General features: G+C 39.8%; 1 protein-coding gene across 5 annotated transcripts in view; it reads left to right on the top strand.

Moving 5' to 3' along the window:
- The window catches only part of CNKSR2 (connector enhancer of kinase suppressor of Ras 2), a 1,692,689-nt gene that overhangs the window by 1,294,688 nt on the left and 379,480 nt on the right, over positions 1–18,521 (top strand). For all 5 annotated transcript variants that reach the window (XM_085622481.1, XM_085622480.1, XM_085622479.1 and 2 more), the window contains one exon: positions 5,172–5,243. In XM_085622481.1, the coding sequence (XP_085478607.1) occupies positions 5,172–5,243 (72 nt within the window). The remainder of the gene's footprint in view (positions 1–5,171; positions 5,244–18,521) is intronic.

Raw genomic sequence — 18,521 nt, 5'->3', positions numbered from 1 at the left:
GGTAAGCAAGTTTGATGAGATAAGAGTTGCAACATAAACATGAAGCCCAGTAGGGAACTCAAATAATGGACATCTATACAATAAAGATACAGCACAGTTATACAGCATCAAAAAAAGGGTGCCATCTATTTCTTCAAATGGGTTCTTGGAGAGGTCCGAGAGAGATAATAAAGATACTGGGGAGAATTCCATAGACATCAGCTGACTTCACATGATGCCAAAATGGCATTCACTTCTGCCAGACAAATTTACAAGAATCAACCACATAAAAACCCACAGACACCTAAGGTGAGCATGGATGCCTGTTAACATTTTTTAGCATGTTTTTTTAATGTATAGTAGAACCTTTGTGCAATTTCGAGGACCTGTGATGGCACAAACCATTAAATCATTCATGGGAGAGAGAAAATCCAATATTTTATACCATAAGACAGTAGATTGACTCATTAAACCCGAGTCATTCATTATCCCCATTGTAAAATTTCCAAACGTCCCATACTAATTTCTGAACTAAAACCCAGAAACAAGTTCTGGTAGAACCCAACATCAGGCACCCCGGCGGGGGGATGATGGAAAGTATCATTTAAACACTGGAATGGAGAAAGGGCCTGTTCCCTTCATCATAAGAGACCTCAGGCCAGAATCTACATACCTGGTTTCCTGGAATGTAGCAGGATTAAGGCAGAAGTTATTGGATACAGTTTGGCAAGAGTACATTGAACAGTTCCATCTCTGCCTCTTCCAGGAAAGCTGGTTACTGGAACCCCATACAAGTTAGGTTACAAACACTTTTAGATCAATGCATTAGCCTTGTCGAATGGTAGACCATCAGGAGGGTTGGTCTTATGGATAAAAATCTCCCTAAATGCTACTGTTGTCATGCTTCCCATAGATTCATCAGATATTTTAGGAGTAAGTTTAAGAACACACAATGGAACCCTAGTAGACCAGTTTAATGTGTATGTGAGGCCTAGAAGGAGTAATGTGGAGTCGCTAGTGGTGGTAAAACTGGACAGTGCTCTCAGCACCATAAGTTCCATAGATACATTTATTGTAGATGGCTATTTTAATTGCACATATGAGCCAATAAGCGGATTAGATCGGATCTTGGAGGACGAGGATACAGTAAGAGGCATTCCCTCTTTAGATTTTGGCTTCACCGATACAATGAAGAGTAGCGGCCATGCAATTGGCACATTTTGCGTTAGAACATGGATTGAGAGCATGTAACGGTAGAACAGATTCTAACAGTCGCAGCGCATTCACATTTAAAAGAGGCTTTGCTCATTCGAAGATCAATTACATATTATTTAGCACAGCAACCTGGGAAAGGCTTCTAGACTTTTTAAATAGAGAGCAGGGAAGATAGCAATCTCTTCCAGTTAAGGCTAGCGATGTCAAGGTTTCGCTCCGAGATACAGACACCGGATAGGGGTCCACTACAGATACAACTGACTTCTGAAACAACCACAGGTCAATTAAGTGGCCGTCTATAGTGAATAATCTGGAAACTATGGCTAACATCTATAATGCATTTTCTGATGCAATGAGTCCATTTATCGATTATCCTTCTTCTGAAATTCCTATCTTAGAAATCCACTGCTCCCTGGTTGTGAAATTAAAATGATATCTAACTAATTTGCCTCCTGATCATGAAGGACAAGGATCTTCTAAGCTCTCCTCATGTAATCCTTGGTACACGAAGGATTGGGAAGTGGACAAAAAGTCACTATGGAATGCTATAAAGACCAAAAGCACAAATTCCGCATGAGAGGTCAGGAACCATTATAAAAAAGCATTAGCTACAGCCAAAAGAAGTTGGGAAGAGGGCAATAGGAACGTTCTGATCCATGCTGAAAAAATACAAAGATACTGTTACCTTTTGGTAAATGGATAGGCATGGTAGTAATGACACATCAACTCGCAAGTCACATTATTTAGAACCTAGTATCTGGACCCAACATTTTTGTGATCTTTATTATGAGCCTATTGGGTATTCTCAATAGCAACAAGGGATTTTGAATGGCTACTTGAACAATGGTAGATAATACATAGATCTCTCTAATTTAGAAGAAACAAGGGGGCTACAGAAGCCACTAGGCAGGGAAAAGCTCTAGTACTAGACAAAATCCCCAGGGACATATTTAGGCATGATAAAGACATTTGGGCAACTTATGTCAATTTACTCTGAAAATGCAGTGGCCTCGGGTGCTCTGGTCCCTTCAATATGGAGAAGGGCCAAAATAGTTCCAATCTATAAAAGGAAGGAGGCAGGAGCCTGGCAACTATAGACCAATAAGTCTTATAGACATCATTCAAAAAATATATGCCAGACATGTATTGAATACATTGAATGATTGAATGGATAAAAGTAACATCTTGAAAGTCTATCAAGCAGGGTTTAGAACACGTTTCAGTAGAGTCAATCAGGTTTCCGACCTATTATGTGTCCTCTGGAAATACATTAAGTTGAGGGGAGGGCATCTGTATGTCCCATTCATTGATATAAAGGTGGCTTTTGACCTTGTCTAAGAAGGCCTTCTCTGGGCCACGCTAAAAAGCTAAGGGGTATCTGATGAACTTCTATCCCAGATAATTAGACTGCACAAGGATAATTATGCTAAAATCAGGGGGCCCATATGGTAAACTTACGGAATCCATCCCTATAAAAAGAGGAGTGAGACAGGGATGCGTGTTTGCACCCAGCCTGTTGTGTCAATAATATTGTAAAGCTTCTGCAGGACTGTAAGCACGATTCGCCAAAGCTCTGTGGGACCCCAGTTTCTTCAATACTTTTTGCAGATGATATTATCCTTGTGTCCCTCACATCAAAGGGCTCATAAAAGTTACTCAACGGTTTTAACAAGTATTGCACAGCTAAAGGTTTGGGAATACACTCTAGCAAAACAAAATATGTGGCAATTAGACCTCATAAGAACTTTAGAAAAAACATTTCAGTATAGCAGCAAAAACAAGAGCATGGAACCAATTTCAGCTACTTTGGTATAATTCTGGACTCCAGACTATTACGGCTCTGACATATAAATAAACCTAAAACTACTCTTGCCCATAGTTCAATGGCTATTATCAACAAAAAGCACTAAGCCACTTTATCCAAAGCGATCTACCTTGAGGTCTACAAGTACAAGGCCCAAGCAGCAGCACTTTATGGAGCTGAGTTGTGGGATGTAGACAACCTTAACCAGCACATATTGAGCGAGAACAAGTTAATAAGGTTATTATGCCTCACCATGTCCACATCATTGATACCCATCTGTCAGGATATAGATATCAAAAGAATTGAGAATATTGCTATTTGGAGACCTATGCCCTATTGGATAAGACTATGGGTTATGCAGAAACGTGCACATTATATAGAGGGACTAAGGGAACTGCTGGGACATGATAGTCACACAACCTTACCCTGGTTCCGTCATGTCCAGACTTGGTTTGGAAAGCTTGATTTAAACTCTTTCTGGAGTGCTCCCCAAACACTAACTGTACACTCAAAAAAACACTTGAAACTTACATATTCGGAGTATGTTTTGAATACTCTTCATCAGATCCCTAGTTTGGGAAGGCCGACTACACAATTTCTTACTGTTAAATCGAACCCAAGTTTTGAAGAGTATTTCGATGTTGAGCAACGCTACTTGGCAAAAACGCTGTATATGAAATTTCATATTGATATTCTTCAAAGCAAAGTCTTTACAGCAAGGTGGAAACTGGCCAAAAATGTTAACAAACCAACCGCACTTTATGTACTCTGGACGTTATAGAAAACCTTGCGCATTATTTATTCTTCTGCCCGGCATATACCAATTTTAGAAGAAAATGGATTCCACTGATTAGCTGTAACAAACATGTAACATATAACACTACTCCGCACAAAGGGGTCTATTATGATGTATGGCAGTGGCGGTCCGCCCTACATCATACCCTGTCTGCCTCTGATTTCCCCCGTGCCATATTATGATGGCAGGGGGACCGCAGCGGACAGAAAGACTGTCCGCCGCTTTTCCGCCCGGTCGACCCGTTGACTGGGCGGAAAAGGGTTGCATATGGTGGGGGTGTCTGCTAGACACCGCCAGCCATATTAGGATGCCAGCGGGAAGCAGCCTTTCCGTGGTGGCTGGCGTTGATGCCACGGAAAGGCATGCGGATTCCTGAGTTGGTGGCCTGTTGCGGGCCCCCTGGATGTTGGGGGGGGGGTGGGGGGGCACATAGGGGTACTTATGGTACCCCCCTGCATTTGCATGGACGACGTGGCAGGCACTGCACGGTGCCTGCCACGTTGTGCATGAAAATGCACACAGTGCAGCCACAGCATTGTGGCGGCAATGCTGGGAATAGAGGATGCCACCCCCACGGTGGTGGTGGCATCCTAATTGCCGGTGCGGGACCGCCGCACCACTGGCAGCCGGTCCAGGCACCGCTAGGGTGACGGGCGGACTAAAGTCCGCCCGCCATCCTAATAGGCCCCATAGTTTTTAGCTAAAGTAGATACATATTAGCTGTAGGATTTGTACAGAAAGAGAGGGGACCGAAATTTTAGACTAGATGTGGTTATTTTTATGTTACTGGTTTTTAACCTTTTTAACAGATTGTATTTTTAAAAACTGTTAAAGGATTGTTCTATGCATGCACTTTTTTGTCAAATTGCGATTTGCATTGCACAATGAATGAGCTGTATTTTGCTTTTTATGGGTTTTAACCGAAATAAAAGCTATTTCTAGAAAGATAGTTACCAGAAGTGTTTGTCATTTTATGACTTTAATGAATGGCACTGAACAAAATTATACATTTTCTTGAACTGCATGTTTAATGCCCGTGTTTCATATAGTCATTTGCACCACCAAGTTATTTTGAACCAAAAAAGAGGAGCAGCCAGTTTACCAGCTCTGCTCAAACCTCCCTCAAAATCCTTGACAAATAAATAAGCATGCCTTAATGTACACGTGAAAACGCATTATTCATATTTTTATTATTATTGGTCATTGGCTTAATAGTTGCACCAAAATATGTGTGACAACAACTTTGGCCTCTTAAAACGTACAAATATATTTTAATTATATTGTATTCCCTTCAAATGGCATTTGCGTTGTTTACGGATATACAGATACATATCTGACAATTGATTTTTCTTCTGTTTGCTTGATTTATTTTCACAGCGCTTTCAAGGCCTGCCATCCAAAGATCAAGAGCTTTTACTTTGCTGCTGACAATCTAGATGACATGAACAGGTAAAGATGGCGGCCAAAACAAAAACTCCCCTTTTTCACTCGGTATTATTGCCCAATCCTACCACAGAAAGAGCTGTTTTTTCTCCTAGAAAATTATGATGGTTATCACATGCAAAGTGCCGTGCTTCATTTACAGATGTATCTCAAGGAAAGAAACCTAAGCCCCAGATTTGCAAAATATTTGCTCAGGCGCTCGTGGGACACCACTGATGGCCCTCGTTGGGAAGCACGTGCTGCATTTGTTTAAGACATTTGCGCAACCTAGTTAACATCAGCCTCTAGGTTGAGCATGCGCTCAAGAACATCGGTGGCAGCACAATGGTGTTCTTTTAGCTGTGTCTCTTTAGACACTTTAGCTGCTGGCATTGTTCTGGTAAAATATCTTTTTAGCAGTCCGATTTGTTTATCCAAGTAGTGATAATGTTAGCCCATCAGCATCTGCATTTGACAGGCTCTCTGTGCTTTCTCACTGGGTTATGTAACCTTTAATTGCCTACTAGAAAAAGAGTCAGGAACTACATTTGTATTTTTATTTGTGTTTCAGGATTCTATCAATTGGCACTAATATTTATAGTCATAGCCACTGAAATAATGAGTTTCAGCGTTTTAAGCCTAATCAGGGATTTTTTTCTTATTTGCCACATAATTTGTATATATTGAAGATTTCACCAAAAAATAAAGTTGGTTCCTTGCTCGAACAGATCAAAAACAGATCAAATATCATTGAACAAAAAGAGGTCCATGTAATTCTGAGCAGTGACAGAACCTTTGCAAAGTTTAACCAGTCACCTTTTAATTGCTGATAACTGTATTCAGGTGTTGAACTAGTACGAATGTGGTGCATGTTTCTAAGACAATTTTAGTAGTTGCTAAAACATCAAAATAAGTAAATAATACTGCTAGAGAATGTGCGAAGTTATGCTGCATATCTTGCCCTTCCTAGCTTCAACAGTTTGCCAATCCGGTTGCTTAATTTGGTTCTCTACTGCCACAAAATGTCAGTGGTCCTGAATGTAATACCATCTGTCATTCCTGGCTTTTCAGCCAACAGCGTGTTGCATTCTGAGGCTTATAGTTTTGCTTTGAACACTGCCTATTTGGGCTCAAAACCCCTGCATGGTAGGTGTCATTGGCTACAATGCCAGAATTGTTCTAAGGTGTCATGCAGGACATTCAACCACATATCATGTATGTTTTACATTTTACAGTCGTTGCTCCAATTAAAAAACGCAACTGCTCGTTTCATACATAAAGCGAAAAGCAAACTCTGCTTACATATTATGTGAGAGTTCACTCTATTATTCACATCATGCATTAAAACAAGTTTTTGTAATGTCAGTTTGTCTTTTCTGTAGTTGAAAGCTTAATATCAAGATTCACATCACAATAAAGGTGCAGCATGGGTAGCAGCGGTGCAACCTTCACTATTTCCGAAAATATGCACTAGCAATGGATTTACTGGTTTCTCCCTACTACAAGATTCAAAACAGGTCGTCTGGCAACGAACACTGCTTCTCTTATCTGTCTCCATGTTTCGATGCTTGAATATTGTCCCTAAGGGGTCAGGAGCCTTCCTCAGGACTAAACGTCTTGATAATCACATTAAATATTGTGAAATGTTCCGTTTTATAATGCATGCTGTACAAGTGCAATGAATATAGCCTTTGATTTTTCAAAAGATGGGTCAACAGAAGTGGAAACAACCCTCGTTCATAGAAAAGGCACATCTCAGGCAGAATCAGGTACTGCTAGAGCAGCAGCCGCAGCAGCAAATTATTTCCCTATAACTGAACACACACAAATCAGGAAGAAAAAGTGAAACTTTGCTTCCTCACAGACCAGGTACGTCATGGTGGTAGCAAAGCAAGCTTCCTGCTTCCGCACATAGCAGCAAGTGCAATATTGCATTCAATTCAGCACTGCAGACTAGTTCAAGTTTTCATTGCTCACCGAACGTGTATAGTTATGGGCTAAGTGACACATGGTTTATAGGTGGATGAACGAGTGAATACGCACGTTCTGGCACCATTTTCAATTAGGTGATATTCCACGTCAACATCCTGACAGTCCTACTCCTGTCACTAGGAGACCTGCTGTCACTGTTGTAACTCCTAATGTTTTATCTTGCAACCCTGCTAGTTAGTGTCCCTTCCTTTAGGACCAACTCTTGTCACTCACATGGGCATTTGTCAAGGTCTGGGTCCTTTCTTTACCAATACAGAGGCATTCCTAATTCGTGGTGTGAAAGGGGACGGAGAGAGGAACAAGTGCTCAGTATGGTCAGTTTAAAGAAAAAAAGTCAAAATTTAAACAAAATGCCTCTATGCCCCTACCACCATTGCCCTTTCTGTCTCTATTTTCCTTTCTCTCACTCACTGTGTATCCTACTTCTCTCTATTCTCTTCTTACTTACCTTTTCCCTATTTCTCATTCTCTTCCCCCTTTCTCTCAAGTGCACCTATTTGGCTAACATTTCTGTCTCTTTTCAGTCTGTTCTCATTTTCTCTTTCACCTTTATTTGCTTTTTCACCCTTTTCTCTTAATTTTTACACTCTCGTGCTATTGATTCACACCTGCCCTACTCTTGCTTTATCTTTACTTCCATCAAGCTGCCCAAACACAAAACACTCTTCATAATCACAGTATGCATCACATAAATTCCTTTATCACATTTTCCTTTCACGTACCTTCTAGTTTCACCTTCTCCTCACACCCTCTCCTCACATCCTTCTCTCACAGACACTCTTTGTACTCCCACACACTCCTCTTACATCCCATTTTCACATATACACACTCTCACACCCTCATCTCTCAATTAAATGTTTCTCTCACAAACAGATGACAGGTTAAAACAGGAAGCCTGAATAAGCCAATGTGAACCTGGACTCTATATACGGCAACATGGGGGTTCTTTTTAGGGATCAATTAAAGACACCTTGTTGGTACATCAATAGCTGTATAACCAGGCACAGTGGGAGAGGAGCTTCCCCCAGAAATGACTACAAAGTAGAGGTTGCTCATTTCACTGGCCACACCTATAGGGTGGGCACAGGAGCTCTACACAGGGAAAGAAAGGTGCTGCCTTACTGGGTTTAGGTAGAGAACGGTACTGTGGGATTGTTTGAACTAGGGCACACGTTTTCCCTGTTGGTTAGGGAGAGGCCAGGAATCACTCCCAACCACAGGCTGGCATAAATGTGACACTCTCTTCAGAACACTGCTGGGCCTGTGGAAAACAGAAGAAACACTGCACCTGCTGTTGATACCACTGCACCCGCTGTTGAGGCCTGTAAGGAAACCTAAAAGACTGGATATGTTCCTATGTGTACTCAGGACAAAAAACTAGACTTCAAGGGGCAGTTGACAGACCTCCTGTTAAGCTACAGGTACATAGAAAGTTGCCAGAAGCCCCTTTCCAGCTGAGTAGTTCCAACTGGACCTGCTCTGACCCCGATGGCTTCTTCTTGAGTTAATCTTGCCCCCAAATGCTGTTCCTGAGGTCCTGAGGCCCTTGGCTGTGGCAAGGTGTACTACTAACAAACATGGTACTTAGAAAACGTTTTGCTCCAAATACCCCTCGGAGGACCGGTGCAAACCTGCCAAGTCAATCTAGTGAAGGTGCGTTGCTTCTGTGCTAAAGATTCAGGTTGCTCCAACTGACAGCTTTTTCAGTGGGACAACATACAGAAGGTATCCAGCCTCGTGGAGCCCTGTTTGGCTAGAGCTTGCATCCTTGCCCCGCTGGAGTAATCCCAGCTTTAAAAAAGTGACTGAGTCTGATAGTAGAACTCTTCATTGGTCAAAAGTGAAAAAAGTATCTAGTTGGCAAGGGACCTTCCTTGGACATGAATTTTGAATTTCTCCAACTCTTAGTTTTCCTTCCAAAAGTCTATAGTTTCATTGGGAAACTGTTAGAACCCTAATAATATGTGTAAAGTGGATGTAATTAGCTGGAAACAGCACTACAATTCCAGGAAAGCCAAATTAACTAAATCACTCAAAGAAGTACAACCTTGCAAGCATGAGAAATAAATACATTTCTTGATATTTCAATTTTTTGTGATTTCTTCCCACTGCTTTCCTTTTTGGAGCGTCATACACCTTCTTACTGTTATTGAATAATTTGACTGGTCACTCTGCCCTCCTCATACTCACCTCTGCTTTCTGAACGTTTTTTCGTTGCTTTGGTCTGCACTTAGTTGACTGTTGCTGAGGTCATAGCACAGAACAAATGTTCAACTTCCCTGGGGCATATTAATAGAATAAAATAAAGCAAAGTAGGCACCTCTATTCTCTGTGATCCACAGGCAGTAAAAGCATTCTAGTCAGACTGCTGACACTTCAAAGTTCACTCTGTGTTGCATGTGTTGAATCTAATACCGCTAGTTGTTTGAAGTAAAACATTTCATGTGGCTAGCAACATCGCTGCCTCATAACAGCCATATTTTCATGTCATGTAGTGATGCATGAGAAAAGATTTATAGGATAATAAAGCACTATCAGTCATTATAAACTTATATCCACTGTGTAGTTCAGCCACACTTTCCATTGAAAAGGCATATATTCATTTGCTTATAAATTTTGACCTCATGGACTGATCTGCATTAAATTTGGTGTCAATTGCTTGACATAGTCATCTAAGGTCCAGTATATCAACTTTTGTGCAGATCTATTCAGAGAAAAAACGCTTGTGATGAGAAAAAAGCTGCGTTTCTCAGTTTAGCTCCCACGGGAACATTTGCTTACACCTACAAACCTTACCGCTGAATGGATATACACCAAACTTGTCATTAAAGTAGAACTTTACTAAGAATGTGTATTTTTATTGTGAAATAACTTTTGCAGTTTTGGAGATGTAAGTGTGGAGTAGTCTTTAAAGGGTTAACAGTTTTGTATGTCTGCTGTTTTGGATTTCTGGATCCTTTGCAAGGCAAAGACTCAAAAACAAAGGAATCAGACTGGACGAGGCAGGCTTTTCTCCTGCAATCTATTTTAGAATTGTGATTCCAGAGTAAAAACTGGTTCCTAGAGCTCTTATTGGCTGCTGTAAGATAAAGATTTCTCTTCCGACAGCCATTTCTGGACATGACGCAAGGTCCTTTGTATCTTGCAGAAATATAAAAGATGGCCATACAAGAGGCAGAGAGGACACACCTTGATCCTCATGCCAGAGTAAGGGGATCCTTACCCAGATGCGTTACCTCTTTCACTTATGTTTTATGGTTTAAGGATTTTCCTCTATGTTGGTAATTCTAGCTCTGAATGAATGTATTTCTGATTGATCAGCCTATTTTTACTGGTTCTTGTAAAATGAAGTATCTTACTTAAAACGTACTTGAACAATATTACATTTTCTTAGCTATTATGTCTGCAAGATCAGTGAGCTTTTTTAGTTATTTTTGCCTATTTATTTAAGAGATATTGAGATACAGTATCTCCAAAGAACAGGGGTTAAGATCCAAAGGTGATCTAATCTAGACCCTACACTCTCTTTTGCAAGAAGAAGTTGGGAATGAGAATGAACTTTCAATCTTTCCCAAATAATATCTAAGTTGCATATTTATTGGGATAATAAGCTAGTGTTCAGCCTCAAGCAAGATCTGTTCAAGCCAGACCTTCTGATGGCTTCCTTAGGGATTGATAGTATGAGTGTATATTTATTTTCTGCACTAATGAGGCCAAGATTTATCAAGGGCTTGCATTGCCCTTGTGTCACGCAAGGTGACACAAAACAACACAAGCCCTTAATTCAGATTTACTGTGCCATGCAGAACTACCTGGATTGGTTCAGTGTGGCATAGTAAATCTGGAGTAATGCAAGGCAGAGCAAGTCACTGGGGAAGGCATTTCATGGGTGGATTGTGGGTGTTCCTACGCATCTACCCTTGGTTTTTGATCCATTCCCAGATTTGCTAAGACTAGTAACCCTTGGAATGTGTCAAAATGATAAGCCTTCCCAGGTGAGGCATAACAATGAGAAATATGTTTATATCTCCTCTAAATTTCTTCTTTCTATGTGTGCTGCAGAAAGCACCACACATAGAAGGAAGAAATGCATCTGGGGATTATTTTTTGCAGGAAGGTGTCCTTGCCTGCACAACACAATTCTGGTTCTAATGCAGGCTTGCTTGCACCATGGCGCAAGGGTGCCTGCGTTGACACTTGGCAGCCACTAGTGCACCAGAGTGGAGAGGGAGCAGGAATGCACCATATGTTAGTACTTATGGCACATTCATGCTCTCTCAATTCACTGCAACAGCTTGTCTTGCTGCATTGTGTTGCACCAAATGACGATAAATCTGGCCCACAGGAGTGATATGGTCTGTGTGTGTGTTTGGGGGTGTGTGTGTCTATGCGTGAAAGAAAGAGAGAGCGAGAGAGAAGAAAGTGTAAGCCAGGAGTATAATGTGACTCGCAGTTTTTACTGAAGAGTTCATGTGATAGCAAGAGAAGCCTGTTACCCTCCCTGCTACCTAAATGGTTTTAGAAGTAGGGATGCCTGATGTGATTTGCAGTGCAATTGATCAGCTTATTTGCCAAGCCTTGGTCTGTATAAAAAGTGCTGATATGAATAATTTCATAGAGCTCTTGCAGGGGTGCCTGAGTGTTTATTTTTATTATTTTATTTGCGATCTCTAGGGATCTGATCTTCGCTCAGTTCTGTTTGCCGTACACTTCATCAGGAGCACAAACTCCAAAACTAAAAATTACCACAAAATCTATCTGAAACACCTTTTCCCTTTTTTTTACACCATCTTTATTAGTGTTTTCCAGCTATAACATTACAATGGGCCGGCCAGATAATGCCTGCCGGAGAGACGCGTTAAAGCAACATTCTCATTACAATCCTTGTTAACATGTTACTCTGTTCCAGAGTATTTAGGAGTGCCAGGTTCCTAAGATCAAGAAACATAAAACAATGCAAATAACTAGCCAAATGTGCAATAGTCATCCCCCTATCATCCCCCGGTAGTTAAATAGTCTTGTCAGTCTCATTATTTGTGAGCCCCATGTTCTCACCTCACCAGTATGACAGTGTTCATTGCCTCGTTAATACAAACATTTCTTATGCATCCTATTTATGTTCTCTCTCTACATCTCTAGTTTCTGGACAGTTCTTTATGAGGAGGGACATACCCAGTTACTCAAGTAATGCTCTCATTCTTGTGCTTAAATAACAAAAAAATCCCAGTACTGCAACTGCTTTCGAACTCTGATCATGACTAATTGAACCAAAATCAATGTCACAACAACAACTATTTCCGTTGGATTTAATCAAAATAAATGTCCTTTCAAAAGAATTTTAGCACCATCTCACATTAACATCAAATTATTGATTTAAATCAACAAACTTTTAAGACAATGTCGAGAAAACCTCACACTCTAACAAGGAAATACTTCACTCTCCATCTAGCTTACTTTTGTGCATTCTCAACAAACCCATTCACTCGCTCAAATACTTCAACACTATCACACTATCACTACACTCTTTTCATACAACTCAACACTCTCAAAACATACATCTGTACAATTTTTCGAAACAAACAAGTCTTTGGAAATACTTAATGCAGAAAATCAAGAAAAAGCCATCAACAAAATAAATTAAAATAAATTGCCAATGTGTACAAAATTTGTGTTTGATTGGCCTAAACACTGTGGTCTACGCGTTTCTAATCCCTCCAAATAAGGGGATTCTCGTCAGGACCAATATAGCTGAAAGACATAAAAGGGAAAAAAACCTTGTCTTAATAAATGACCTCAAAGAGACCCCTACCTCAAGCCACCTCTTGAGCGCATAAGCCCTTACCTTCATCACTGTGCAACAATCAATCATTCAAATGTCAGTCCTAGAAAAATAATAATAATAATAGTCAAAGTCATTCTATCACCGTCCTGTAACTAAGTGTGAACAATATCTATGTCAACAAAATGGTATCAGGGAATTAGAATCTTACTTGAGACATGCTGGGGCGATGGACGCCGGCGGCAGATCGAAATTATTATTGGAAAATCTGTAGAGAGAATGCCCGTCATTACACACTAGGTTACTTGGTGGTTTCGATATTCCAAATAAAATTCACATGCGATAGAGTCTATCTGATTCAGTCTCGGTCTTCTCCTGTCCAGTTATAAACGACACAACTTGAAAATAGCACAACTTGAGCGGAGGCGCTTAGCGAGAATCTGCAACGAACAATACGGAAGCGTTCTTTGAAGTTGAAATTTTATATCGCAACTAAGCGTGGTTCTAGTGTCCTTGAAACTATGTTCTTACCTCCTATGTTAGCTTGAATGCTCATAAGGAGAAGTCTCTCTGTTACTTCTCACCAGATTCAATTTTGACGGGACGCGCTGTTACTCATCTCTTAAGCATCCAGAGGAAGTGACGTCAGATCAACCAGGATTCTGGGAAATGTAGTCCAAAGCTCATTTCGTAGTCCATTGGAAGAATAAACCTTCGTTTTTTAAAAAACTTACGAAGTGCTTTTGGATCCGTGTTTATCTGACATGAATGCCGTTAAAAACGAGGAGATTTTAATTATAAACAACTATGTAGCATTGTTATCCCACTATTGTACCCGAAGACTCAATTAGAGCGTAATTTTTTGGGAAAACTTACGAAGTGCTTTTGGATAGTGATAGTGTGATAGTGTTGAAGTGTTTGAGCGAGTGAATGGGTTTGTTGAGAATGCGCAAAAGTAAGCTAGATGGAGAGTGAAGTATTTCCTTGTTAGAGTGTGAGGTTTTCTCGACATTGTCTTAACATTTTGTTGATTTAAATCAATAATTTGATGTTATTGTGAGATGGTGCTAAAATTCTTTTGAAAAGATTTTTTTTTGATTAAATCCAACGGAAACAGTGGTTGTTGCCAAACCCTGTATTGGTTTTGAGTGATTTAGCAGGTGCATGCCCGCGAGGTTTGTCTAGGTAAGAAAAAGTTGTCTTGTAATCTCGGTATAAATAGGTTCAAGAGTGGGATTAATACCTACGCAGGTTAATTGACTAATTTTGTATTATAAAACAAACTGGCATATAGTGGTGTGCTATTTAACAGTGTGGGTTGACAGGTGTGAGTGTGAATTGGTGTGACATCAGGTAGTGTGTGCGATTCTCAAAGACTATGATAGAACGAGATACTTTCGCTTACAGTGAAGACCATATCCAAAAACGAATAAGTGACCCCCCTCTTTTTTCCTCAGCTGCGCTCAGCTCTACGGCTAAAATCAATAACGAATCTGAAAAACTCATTAGATTGAAAAAGAAACAAATCAGGACAGATCTCCATGGACATTTCTTAGTTGAACATTTAAGAGCAGGGACAATTCCGGGAGGCTTACAAATACGAAACATCCCAGTCATCTTTACAGAGGACCCCCTTTATAAAAAAGGCTATAGTTTCATAGAAACAAAATGTAGTAAGGACCTGATGGTCCTTACCGTGGAAACAGCTCAAAGACTTTCAAAACAACAACTAGAGGAAATTGCCACTCTAGAGGCAGAGATAAAAACAAATCAGATGATTACGGACTCTAAAGCATTGTTAGATAAAGTTGAAAAATAAATTCTAGAATTCAAGGATTATACAATTAATCAGAAAGGCACAACATTTGAAAAGGATAAAAAGAACTTCAGTCTAGATAAGGTATATCCTTATCTACAAACAGATTTCTATTCAAGATCGGAAGCACGTAGACTTCTCCCTGAATACCAAGGGAGATCTAAAAACAATTTTATTACATTTTCTGAAACAACGTCATCATCTAGTGGGAGTGAAACAGAAAATAGTAATAGCCGCCCAGGCTTCAACAGACGAGGTAATTTTCAACAAAACTTTCAACCAAATTTTCAACAACAGCAGCAGTCTTTTTTAGGGAGAGGCCAACACAAAATATGACGCAAAACCAGGTTCAACGATCAACCATGGGAGATGTCCACAAGGCGACAGAATTACAAAAATTAAATGATTCATCAATTTACAATTTATCTGACAAAGTGCTGACGAGCGCAGAATTAAGTATTTTGGAGAGAGGACTAACGTTTGTTCCAACAAGAAGTATCAATTTTATACAAATGAAGGCAGAATTTATTGAATTCTGCAGAAAAATTCGCGTGACTACTTTTTTCGCTGAGCATTCTTCACTGACCAACTCAGAAACAACAGGACTTAAGAGAAAGTCAACGTTTTGTCCACCATCTGTAAAAATTCCCAAAGAAGTCATTCTGTTTGAAAAAACTATATTATCGGCAATTACCGAAATAGAGAAAAAATGGAATAAGAGTTTCATGAAACCGAACATTATGCTGGAGCAAAAAGATGCCCTCTTGAATTTGAAGAATGACATGACAATAACGATAAAACAGGCTGATAAAGGCGGTTCAATCGTGTTGTGGGGAGTTCCACAGTATACAGCCGAAGTGAATAGACAACTAGGGGACAATGAATGTTACAAGAAAATATCAACTGATCCCACATGGGAACTCCAAGGATTACTCTTTAGGATTCTTAAAAGCGGATATGAAGAAGGCTTCCTAGGCAAAAAGGAATATGATTACCTACAGAATAAACACCCAAGAATACCAATTTTCTATGTACTTCCCAATGTACATAAGGATGAAAACCACCCGCCAGGGAGACCAATCGTCTCCGGATGCGAATCTTTATGGAACCCATTTCAAAATTTGTAGATTATTTTCTGAAACCATTCATGGTTGAAGTCAAATCTTTTCTACAGGACACTACGGATTTCATCAATAAACTTGAGACAATGGCATTTGAAGAAAATAAACATTTTCTTGTATGTTTAGATGTGGTATCTTTATATACCCAGATACCTCAAGATGAAGGACTGGCAGTGTTAACGGCATTTCTAGAAAACAGGACAAAACCAGTAAAAATTCCAACAGAATTCATCATTCAATTGCCAAGTTTTGCCCTTAAAAAGAATTATTTCAAATTTAGAGAGGAGTTTTACTACCAGACAAAAGGAGTAGCGATGGGGTGTCCCTTCGCCCCAGAGCTAGCAGTACTGTTCATGTCAAAATATGAAGATTAATTTGTCTATAATAACAACCCCTTTGGTAAGAGGTTTGGCAGCTGGGTTCGATACATCGTTGTCATTTTTATGGTATGGACAGGAGATGAAGAAGAACTAAACTCCTTCCATGACTGGCTGAATAATAGAACAGCTGATATAAAATTCAGCATCAACTACTCAAACCATAAAATGCAGTTTTTGGATATTGAGGTATATGTGACAGAAGGACAACTGGTCACAACACTGTTTAAGAAAAAAACAGACAGAAATAAAGCTCTCCTTACAAGCAATCACCCACGAAGTCTGAAAGAGAATTTGCCCTATGGGCAATTTTTACAGATAAGAAGGAATTGTTCCTTTAAAGAGGAATATATACTCCATACAAATAATTTGAAAGAGAAGCTTCAAGCCCGTGGCTATCCCAAAAAGCTCTTAAAGAGAGCAATGAAGAGAGCATGGTGGACACCAAGGGAAAATCCCCTTGAGAGAAATCAAAAAACAATGATTAATAGGATTGTTTGTGTGTCAACCTACTGTCCTACATCAAATTGGCTAAAGAAAGTAATCTATCAAAACTGGCATCTAGTTAAAAATCTTGACAAAAGACTGACAGATGTTCCATTGTTTGCGTTTAAAAAAGATTAAAGTATCGCAAATCAGATAGTATGAGCAGCATTACCAAAACTGCAACAAGCAACCCTCCGAGACTATGTAGGGTTGCCGCCAGTAAAAGGACATCACAAATGCGGCACATGCATGTGTTGCGAATCCACAATGGAAGGAGAATTGTTTTCACATAATGCCATTCATTGGAAACATGAGAAGTTTTCCAATTGTAAAACCAAGTATGTGGTTTATGGGATAATTTGCCCGTGCAATAAATTATACATAGGCAAGACCAACCATGATATTCGCCATAGGATTTCGCAACATAAATCCAGAATCAGGAAAAATGTGCAAACAGCACCCTTAGTAAATCACTGGCATAGCAAAACACATACAGAGAAAGATCTAAGATGGACAGTCATTTCCAAGGTTGAGCAAGATGACAGAGGTGGAGACCTAAACGCTAAATTGACAAAAAGAGAAGCAAGGTTGATCTTTAAATTCAACACAGCTGTCGATGGGCTTAATGAACTTTCAGAAATGTGCAAATTATGATTTTTCCAATCATTCTTTAATTTATTTCTGGGCACTAGGACTATACGTAAAGCCAATATTTTCTGGGCACTAGGACTATACGTAAAGCCATAATGGGACTTGTATAAGGAAATGCATGCAGTCGGTTCTATGGTACAGTTATTGTGACCACAATAACATTGACTGTTTATTTCATCACGTTAGGAGTTTTGCCATGATACGATCTAATTGAGTCGCCGTGATAACATTGACTGTTTATTTTATTACGTTAGGAGTTTTGCCATGATACGCTCTAATTGAGTCTTCGGGTACAATAGTGGGATAACAATTCTACATAGTTGTCTATAATTAAAATCTCCTCGTTTTTAACGGCATTCATGTCAGATAAACACGGATCCAAAAGCACTTCGTAAGTTTTAAAAAAAACGAAGGTTTATTCTTCCAATGGACTACGAAATGAGCTTTGGACTACATTTCCCAGAATCCTGGTTGATCTGACGTCACTTCCTCTGGATGCTTAAGAGATGAGTAACAGCGCGTCCCGTCAAAATTGAATCCGGTGAGAAGTAACAGAGAGACTTCCCCGTATGAGCATTCAAGCTAACATAGGAGGTAAGAACATCGTTTCAAGGACACTAGAACCACGCTTAGTTGTGATATAACATTTCAACTTCAAAGAACGCTTCCGTATTGTTCATTGCAGATTCTCGCTAAGCGCCTCCGCTCAAGTTGTGCTGTTTTCAAGTTGTGCTGTTTATAACTGGACAGGAGAAGACCGAGACTGAATCAGGTAGACTCTATCGCATGTGCATTTTATTTGGAATATCGAAACCACCAAGTAACCTAGTGTGTAATGTCGGGCATTCTCTCTACAGATTTTCCAATAATAATTTCGATCTGCCGCCGGCATCCATCGCCCCAGCATGTCTCAAGTAAGATTCTAATTCCCTGATACCATTTGGTTGACATAGTTATTGTTCACACTTAGTTAAAGGACGGTGATAGAATGACTTTGACTATTATTATTATTATTTTTCTAGGACTGACATTTGAATGATTGATTGTTGCACAGTGATGAAGATAAGGGCTTATGCGCTCAAG

Source organism: Triturus cristatus, chromosome 8 (assembly GCF_964204655.1).
Source record: "Triturus cristatus chromosome 8, aTriCri1.1, whole genome shotgun sequence".
Classification (NCBI taxonomy): domain Eukaryota; kingdom Metazoa; phylum Chordata; class Amphibia; order Caudata; family Salamandridae; genus Triturus; species Triturus cristatus.
This window is presented reverse-complemented; position numbering and strand designations above follow the sequence as displayed.